The 10,163-nt window shown below is 40.6% G+C and overlaps 1 protein-coding gene across 1 annotated transcript in view; it reads left to right on the top strand.

Annotated features, from left to right (window-relative positions):
• Nucleotides 1-556: 556 nt before the first annotated feature.
• cfap92 (cilia and flagella associated protein 92 (putative)) overlaps nucleotides 557-10,163 on the top strand; it is a 160,801-nt gene continuing 151,194 nt past the window's right edge. Inside the window, exons 1-3 of the mRNA XM_068052273.1 lie at nucleotides 557-844; nucleotides 937-1,207; nucleotides 2,493-2,674. Coding sequence (XP_067908374.1) covers nucleotides 803-844; nucleotides 937-1,207; nucleotides 2,493-2,674 — 495 coding nt within the window. The 5' untranslated portion in view covers nucleotides 557-802. The remainder of the gene's footprint in view (nucleotides 845-936; nucleotides 1,208-2,492; nucleotides 2,675-10,163) is intronic.

Raw genomic sequence — 10,163 nt, 5'->3', positions numbered from 1 at the left:
ATCAGCAACACCCAAACATTGGTACTACCAATCCGAATTGCATGCCAAAGGTTTCAGGTCGATGACCTTTGGTCAGAGCTGGGATGTGTTACAGATAAATACTTTATAATGAAGAATAGAAGCAGAGGGGTAGGCGGGGTTCAGGGAGAAAAAAAAAAGAATGGTCTGTGATCAGGCAGAGGAAAATGTAGAGAATCCCCCCAGTCACCTGCACGGCTGCTTAAAAGTTATAAATCAGAATGGCCAAAAGGTATTTGAGTAACACGAAACTTGTTGGGCCAGTGAGATACATCACAAAGTGGCACATTGTTTTACCCTGGTGTGTTCTGTCACATTCTTTCAGCTTGTATTCGGCCTGCAGTAAACCATTGTAAGCACTGCAACGTAAGTCTGTTTGAACAGAATTATTCTCAGAGACATTGCACCTTTGATAATAGTAATTTTTCTGGTTGCGGAGGGATACCCGGCGCGGCGCTCGGTGGTGTACGTGGCGTAGGGTGTTGCGGTCTGTTGCTATGCGACGGGAAGTTACAGTGAAACTTTCTGAAAGACGAAGGGAGAGGAATTGAGCGGAGCCCGGGGTCAGGGAACGGAGCACCTCCACCGGCAGCCGCCCGGGAAGGGCCAAAACATGGGCTGCAAATGCATCGCATCGCCACTGCTATTTGTGTCAGATTGATTTGTGTTGATGCTCTTGCAGTCTTTGCTTATTTGACCCCTATTTAAACTGTAACAACTCTGTGTGCGACCTTCATTTATTAAAAAAAAAATCAAAGGTCACGGTTATAATCCAATTTTCAGAATGGATAGGCTGAGTATGGACGGAACACAGAGTGTAAGCACGGTAAAGAAAGCCTGTACGAACTGAACTTTTACAGCAGAATTATTCTGCCTCTGATATTAGTAATAATTACTATTTCAGTTATTCTTCCACAGGATGATTCGGCTTCTGCCGAAGGTGCGGACAATAATGTCAGAGTCGAGCTTGACAGTGGCCCCCCTACAGATGATGGCGACGTAGATTCGCGAACAGTCGTCAGTGACACAGGAGAAAGGACACCAGTCCCCGATCAGCCCCAGCCAAGCAGCCCAGAGCTGAGTGCGGTCCTGCCAGAGATTCAAGTCAGTTCCCAAGACAAGAACTACACTGCATCCCCCTCTCGCCTTGTCAAATTCACCATGACTGTAACACTGGCGGTTCCGAACGGTGCGTGATTTAACACAGTCCACACAGCTGTAGGGGGGGGGGGGGGGGGGTGGAAATCCCAAAATATTACAAAATGTGAATATCTGGCTCTGCTTTAAAATGCGCACGCACATCTCAGCGTAAAAGGTCAAAAACCGTGGGTTACTTATTAAATTTTTGATGCATATGGTTTCAGCAGTTCAGGACTTCTGAAATTGAAAAGGTTGAGTTTTTTGATTGCACAAGTACTTCAAGTTATAACCGCTATGACTTTTTATTCCCTTCCTAGTTATCACAGTTTCTGATGTATGTCTTAAAGCAAATTGTTTTAATATTTTATTGTTAAATTGCCTGGAAGGATTTTAGTCCTATTAATAAACACATGACGCGATCACTTAATTCATTTATATATTGTTTTCTGAAAATATCACTGCAAAAACATTATGCCTTGAATGTGATGTTACTGTGATTCATAGCCCTCTCACACATCCTTCTTCTAAATGCCAGTACCCCCTTACCCAGTTGAATCTTTTCATCCTTAACAGGGAACCCTCTGGGCAATATTACTGAAAGGATTTTAAAAAAAACAAAAATTACCATTGTTGATATTAGCAAACAAACATTTAACTTATTCATTTAAAAATCCTCTTTCTGCTGTTTTAATGGAGGCATGAACCCCACATGGTTTCGTGCCTCATTGTAATAGCAGAGAGAATTTGCTAATGATGTCAACAATTTTTTTTCTCAAGTGCAAAATAAAGAGTAAATGAAAGGGCACACAATTATACAGATATATGCCACAATTTAATGTGCAACAAATGGAGAGCCTTCAGTTATGCCAAGACTTAAAAAATGAAAGGGCCAAAATCCACACTAACTTGAAACTAATATTTTATATTTTGAACATATAGAATTGGGGGAAATGCAACAACATAAGGCTTGGAATGCAGATATTTCCCCACACATCCTCCAAAGCCATTACTGGTAATATTTAAATTTACCTTTCTGTTCAGACAGTGACATTTGTGTCCATTGAAAATGTCTAGAATAAATCCTGCAACAGTGAACACTTATTAACGGATTTGTCCTGTGTTCATGATCAGTGCATCTAGAATTTCGTTAACTAACAGCTATATAGATATGATAACTGGTAGCAACTATATAGTTCATGTATTTAATGCTAAGCTATATTAAGGTTTATGTTATTTGACTTGAGGTATTTGTGGTGCAAAGTGTTTTGTGGTAGTATTTGCTTTTGGTAGACTAAAGACTTTATTTTATTAATTATGGAACATGTATTTCCTAGTGAATGAGGGTGACAGAAGGAATGTTCGCAGAATGTCTAAATCAATGAGGATAATGGAAACATCAAGCCCCCTCAAGTTTTATCATATAGAATGGTCTCTTCTCCCAAATGCTGAGCCAACAAAACTCGATTTGGTGGTCTTTGCATCAGCTGCTAAGATCTATATTGGAAATGACAGTCAGGTAAGATATTTTTTTGTAATGAGAATTTTATCCCATTCCCAATCGCTAGTTGCCCTCTTATTGTCGACCCCTCCAGTGTCCAATGCCAGGCACTCAGCCCCTTTTCAAGTTATATTTGGAGCTTTTTAACTCCTGGGTATTAGCAGTCCAATTCCCACCAGTGGAGAAAAGATACAAATTAGTCATTTGAATCCCAAGCTCCTGATTGCAGAATTAAATAGTTCTAGCTAGGCCCCCCGCCGATCGAATGTTATTTATGCAAGCCCCCACTGAGCCGCATGTCCAGAATCTCTGGCCACCTGGAGCAGTTTATCCAGGACCTTTCCATCACTGAGAAGCATGTCCACCTGCCCCCACACCAAATAAGCAGCCTGTTCTCCCTGAACAGCTGTTTCAAAGTTTTTGTCCAGCCTTCCTCTCCCTTTACCTATGCTCAATACTTAGTTGTTCAAATCATGTTCTTGCTTGCCAGCAGCCAGTGTTACCTTCTCCATATTCCTGTTACTCCTGCTGATTTCCAATAAAGTAGCAACTAACATGCTTTGAGGCATAAACTGTAAATCCTTCAAAAATGCCACTCCTTAACACTAATATAAGAAAAATATACATTTCAGATTTGGGTTTCAAATCCCTCCATGCCTTATTCCTCCCTACCTCTAACTTCTTACACCCTTCAACCCTCTGAGATCTCTGCGCTCCTCCAATTCTGGCCTGTGCATCCCTGATTTTAATCACTCCACCACTAGCATCCATGTCTTCAACTGCCCAGCCCCTAAGCTCTGGAATTCCCTCCCTGCCTCTCTCTCCTCTAAGACACTCCTTAAAACCTATCATCTGTCCTAATATCTCTTTATGTGGCTCAGTGTCAAATTCTATTTGATAACGCTCCAGTGAAGTCACATCTGGTGTTTTACTACTTTAAGGGCACTATATAATGCAAATTGTTGTTGGTTGTTTTGCATTTAATAAGTGTACGTTTATTGTAGAACCAATTGATGCCCTTTGAAGACTTCCATAGCAAATTTGCTGTCATATCACTGAGACACACTGCATCAGTATATATGGGTTTATTTATAACAGAAGTTTCCAAACAGTAATGTTAAGTGTATCACTGATCTTGAGGTGCTGAGTAGGGCAATCAGCTGTGTCCACTGCAGCAATGCTGAAATGAGAGGTAGGCATTGATGGTAAGCAGGTTCAAGACAATTTAAAAGGTTGTGGTAGTCTTTATGTGATGTTTTACTATCACCTTCATGGGAGCTTCATTCACAGTTATGGGAGCTGCCCTATTCAACGTTAAACAGAAAAATGAACTTTTCCTTCAGAAATTGTATATTCTGCTACTACAGGAACGCTAAGAGCTCTGAACATTCTCCGCCCCCCCCCCCCCCCCACCACTACCCTCACACACACGTAGTAAAATTTGGTATCAGTAAAGATTGGGATTAAAATAGTAGGCCCCACACTGAGTCGGTACATCTAACAATGGACCTACCAGGATGTCACATTTAATACATTTCTAATATGCTAAGAATAATGATAGTAAGATATAGTGCAACTGTATAGGCAATTTCTAGTACAATTACACTGCATTTCATTATCTTTAACCCCAGTTTTGCTCCTATTTCTTATGTTTTCCTTTTTGTTCTGAAGAAGGTACGAACTCAAAATATTATAACCACCGTCCTCTCTGAATTTTTTTGTTGTGCGTGGCCTGTTGATAGCAGCGTGTCTCGCGCTGTCTCGCACACGTGGTTTTGTAAAAGGGACGACTTGCGAGCAGCCTGCGCAGTAAATTCTGGGTTGCTGTGCATGCACTCAGAACATCGACCTTCACCTGGCTTCACTTTACAGATGCTGACTGCTCTGCTGTATATTTCCAGCATTTTCTGGTTTTATTTCAGCCTTACTTTTTAACACTTTAAAAGTTAGATTTTGGTTAGATTGATTTTTTTTCCTAAAAAGTTCTTAGCAATGGTAACTGTAATCTGCCCTGCATTCCACATGATCTGACTCACTGGGATTAAGAAATCACATTACTACAGAGCCTGCATTTATATAACATGTTGAACATTTTTCGCAGATGACCAAGGCTTAGTCAAAACGTGGATTTTAAGAAGAATCTTAAAGGAGGCGAGGGAGGGAGATGGAGAGGTAGATGGTTTAAGGAGGGAACCAAGAGCAGGGATCTAGGCAGTTGAAGGCATGACTGCCAATAGCAGGGAGAATGAATTGGTAATGCACATGAGACCGGAGTCAGTTTTACACGTAGTATATAGCGCTACGGGAAGTTATAAAGATAGGGAAGGGCAAAGCTTTGGAATGATTTTAATACAAGGAAGATAATTTTAAATTAGAGGTGTTGAGGCATGGTAGGCCAGTGATGATAGGAATAATAGGCAATTGAGAATTGGTGTAGGATAGGACATGACAGTTGAGTTTTGGATGACCTGAAGTTAAAAGTTGGAGAATGGAAGTCCAGCCAAGAGAATATTGAAGTAATCAAGTTTGGAGGTGAAAAAAGGCAAGAAGGGGCCTTTCAGCTCTGTCACCTTGGGAATCTCCCAAGATTCCATCCTCAGCTCCCTCATCTATATGCTGAACATTGGGGCCATCATCTGAAAAGCCGGGGCAGCACCCACATATACACTAATAATACTCAGCTCTACCTCTCATCAGGTTACTTGTCCCATAATTTGTCTTGGATAATTTTGGTAATTCCTGCCACTGAAGTATTGGGAAGATTAAGGTAGGGCAGAGGTTGGAAATGTTATGGTGGTGGAGAGGGGATCAGAAACTCAGTTTGGAGTTAACCATAATGCAAAGATTGTGAACCAACTAGTTCAGCCTAAAACAGTGGTTAGGGAGTAGGTTTGAGTCAGAATACAGAGTTTGTGCTGGGGACTGAAACATAGAAACATAGAAAATAAGAGCAGGAGTAGGCCATTCGGCCCTTCAGGCCTAATCCACCATTCAAAAAAGATCATGACTGATCATCTAATTCAGTACCCTGCTCCCGCTTTCTCCCCATATCCCTCGATCCCTTTGGCATTAAGAAATATATCTATCTCCTCTTGAATATATTTAATGATTTGGCCTCCACTGCCTTCCATAGGTTCACCACCCTCTGAGTGAAGAAATTTCTCCTCATCTCAGTTCTAAATGGCATAACCCGTATCCTGAGACTGTGACCCCTGGTTCTGGACTCCCCAGCCATCGGGAACATCCTCCCTGCATCTAGCCTGTCTAGTCCTGTTAGAATTTTATAGGTTTCTATGAGATCCCCTCTCATTCTTCTAAGCTCTAGTGAATATAGACCTCGTCGACCCAATCTCTCCTCATACGTCAATCCTGCCATCCCAGGAATCAGCCTAGTAAATGGTTGCACCCCCTCCATGGCAAGAACATCCTTCCTCAGATAAGGAGACCAAACCTGCACACAATACTCCAGATGTGGTCTCACCAAGGCCCTGTATAACTGCAGTCAAATCCTCTTGCAATGAAGGCCAACATACCATTCACCTTCTTAATTGTTTGCTGCACCTGAATGCTTGCTTTCAGCGACTGGTGTACAAGGACGCCCAGGTCTAGTTGCACCTCCCCCCTTTCCCAATCTATCACCATTCAGATAATAATCTGCCTTTTTTGTTTTTACAACCAAAGTGGATAACCTCACATTTATCCACATTATACTGTATCTGCCATGCATTTACCCACTCACCCAACTTGTCCAAATCACATTGGAGCCTCTTTGCATCCTCCTCACAGCTCACATCCCCTCCCATTTTGTGTCATCTGCATCCTTTAAAGTAGACTCTAGCATTTTCCCCATTACTGATGTAAGGCTAACTGGTCTGTAATTCCCTACTTTTTCTCTCCCTCCTTTTTTAAGTAGTGGGGTTACATTTGCCACCCTGCAATCTGTAGGAACTGCTCCAGAGTCTATAGAATATTGGAAGATGACCACCAATGCATCCACTATTTCCAGGGCCATTTCCTTTAGTACTCTGGGTTGTAGATTATCAGGCCCTGGGGATTTGTCAGCCTTTAACTCCATTAATTTCCCAAGCACTTTTTTTTTTACTTATACTGATTTCCTTCAGTTTCTCCCTCTCATTATACCCTTGGTTACCAGACATTTCTGGGAGGTTATTTGTATCCTCCTTTGTGAAGACAGAACCAAAGTATGTGTTTAATTGTTCTGCCATTTCTTTGTTCCCCATTATAATTTCCCCCTGTTTCTGACTGTAATGGACCTACATTTGTGTTCACTAATCTTTTTCTCGTCACATGGTTTCAATCTTCCCAGTGCTTAGATGGAAGGCAAAATTACCCAAGACAAATTATGGGACCAGTAGTCTGATGAGAAGTGCTGGAGAGGTCGAGCTAAGTATCATCAGTGTACATATGAATACTGCCCCAGATTTTCACATGATGTTACTAATTTTCAGCATATGGATGGGGGGGGGGGGGGGGGGGGTGGGTACCGAGGATGGATTCTTGGGAGATCCCAAGGTGACAGAACTGTGATGAGAAGCGAAGCCATTGCTAGAGATTCTCTGGCCTTGACTGGATAGGCAAGAGTCAAACAAAATGAGGACTGTCCCACAAAGCTGGACAGTAGAGAAGAAGTGCTGGAGAAGGGTAGCATGATCAACCATGTCAAAGGCTACAGAAAGAACTAGGAGCAATGTTGAACAATGGTCATAGTCACAGAGAATGTCATTAGTGACTTTGATTGGTATCATTTCCGTGTTGTGGGAGATGAAGAACAAATGAAGCATCTATGGGTACACATGCTTTGTAGATTATATTGTGATACAAAATGCAAATGGAAACTAACTTTATACTAAAACTAAACAACAAAAGAAAGTAAGCTAATATTTGCTATTTATTGGATAGAGCTCAGCAACAAAACTTTTCAAAAAGCTTCTTTTGTATTTTTGAACATCTCAAAGGAGAAGGCAAGGGCATATAAAATAATTTGAAAACTTTTAGCAATTGCATTAGACTGCCCAACATGAATTCTTTAGAGCTATAGAAACACTTATTTAAATTTGTCCACAATAAGGTCCATTCCTATTACAGACCTATCCTGCAAATTACACATTTTCCCTGTATTTTGTGCATAGTCCTCTAATCAGTTTCCTATATATATTCTCATACACAGATGGGTAGAAATACACCAAGAACATCATGAATATAATAAACTGCAAGAGATATTTTAAGATAAAGTTATGTCATAATTATCTGAACATGAGATAGAGAAACTGATATTGATTTAAAAACAAAATTTTAAGTATGTCAAGTTTTATATCATTCTACTCAACTAATCATTGTGATGTCTAAATCATTGATCACTTGATTTTATTTAGACTTATAAGGAAAATCTTAGTTTCTGTATTTGATTTGCCCAAATAGCGAATGTTTAATTGCAGAGACGAGCAAGCTGAAGAGAAGAATGTACAGGCCATAGTATTTTTCAGTACTCTGACCTTTTTTCACTTTGTTATTACTTTTTACATCGCTTTGTTTTTCTTCTTTCTCGAACCCCCCAATTCTTTTGTAGTTTTGTTTCTCTCTACATTTGCTTTGTTTTCTCTTTGTTTATTCCTTCAGCTCTTCCAGTGTTTCTTTCTGTTTCTTCTTAGCTCTCTATCTATAATTTTGATCATTAATTTTCTTATTCACCTGTAAAATATACTAACCCTGTAAATCTGGGACTACAGCCTGCATGTGTGCATTGTCCTAAATAGTTGTTTCATTGCATTTACAGAATTACTTTTATCAATAGCTACTGCATTTACATGTGAGAACCATGTCTATTTAAAGTGAGGTTAACATTATTTATATTTCAAATGAGTGTTTGCAGGAATATTTTAATTCAAATAAGTGTTTACATATGTCACGTTAACACAATTAATTAATTGACTAAGATATATTTTCTGCTACTGTTTTTGGTGGAAAAATAAATGTGAGTTTAGAGTGATGTTCCCACTTTATACTTCTACTGTAACCACTTTTTGTTTGCTAAAACTAACAGGAGAAAATGCCCCTAAATTTGTCAGGATTTTCCTTTGAGTTAAAGAAATTCATGCTAATGTTCCCTGATGGCACAGAGGGAAATACGCCATAATGTTCCACTGAGAACTACAAACCAGGAAGGTCCTGGGTTTGATCTCTGTTTTTGTTGGGTTATGTAACGAGTTGTTGTGATCTTATATGCACTGCCTGAAAGGTTGGTGGAAGCAGATTCATTAGTAACTTTCAAATATGGAATTGGATATGTACTTGAAATGGATACATTTGCTGGGTTATGGGGAAAGAACAGGTGAGTGAACTAATTGGATAGTTCTTTAAAAAGCCAGTATGGACAGGATGGCTGAATGGTCTCCTTCTGTGCTGTAAGTTTCTATGGACTGATCTGAGTTAGAGTAAGATGAGGTAGTTAAGATCAGTATTCCAAGTGTATGTGAAGTAATCAATCAAGGTCCAACTCCTGATTGCTATCTAGAGAAGCTTTAGATATCAAGTGTTCTCCCTGTGACCGCGTGGGTTTCCTCCGGGTGCTCCGGTTTCCTCCCACAGCCATAGGCTTGCAGGTTGATAGGTAAATTGGCCATTGTAAATTGCCCCTAGTATAGGTAGGTGGTAGGGCAATTGAGGGAAGATGGGGATGTGGTAGGAATGTGGGATTAATGTAGGATTTGTATAAATGGGTGGTTGGTGGTCAGCACAGACTCGGTGGGCCGAAGGGCCTGTTTCAGTGCTGTATCTCTAAATAAAATAAAAATAAAATAAATCAGTTTAACTCAATAGTAGCACATTGAGTCTAAAGATTGTTAGGTCAACCCCAGCTCCAGGATTTAAACACATGGCGGGTACCTGTCTGTGGAAGTGGCCTCGCTTGTCAGCTGTAATTTTGGTAAAGAGTATTTATGCTGATTTTTCTGGAATTTCCATGGCTCTTTCATGGAAGCTGTGGCAGATTTGCATAAAAATCACTGTGGAAATTCACTTCAGTGCAGTACTGAGGGAGTGCTGCATCAGCAGAAGTTCTATCTATTAATGAGATGTCAAATCAAGGACCCATCTGCCTGTCAGAGATCCCATGGCACTTGAAGAAGAGCAGAAACATTTTCCTGCTGTTCTGGCCAACAGTTATCCCTCAAACAAGGTAAACATATATGGATGTTGGGTAAGGCTAAGACAGAGATTGGCTAAGTGCACTTGAGGGAACCAACAAGAGGGAAAAACATACTTGACCTTGTCCTCACCAATCTGCCTGCTGCAGATGCATCTGTCCATGACAGTATTGGTAGGAGTGACCACCACCTGCAAGTTTCCCTTCAAGCCACACACCATCCTGACTTGGAACTATATTGCCATTCCTTCACCGTTGCTGGGTCAAAATCCTGGAACTCCCTTCCTAACAGCACTGTGGGTGTACCTACCTCACATGGACTGCAGCAGTTCAAGAAGGCAGCTC

The sequence above is a fragment of the Heterodontus francisci genome, chromosome 19 (assembly GCF_036365525.1).
Source record: "Heterodontus francisci isolate sHetFra1 chromosome 19, sHetFra1.hap1, whole genome shotgun sequence".
Taxonomy (NCBI): Eukaryota; Metazoa; Chordata; class Chondrichthyes; order Heterodontiformes; family Heterodontidae; genus Heterodontus; species Heterodontus francisci.
Note: the sequence above shows the minus strand (reverse complement) of the source record. Positions and strands in the feature narration are given on the sequence as shown.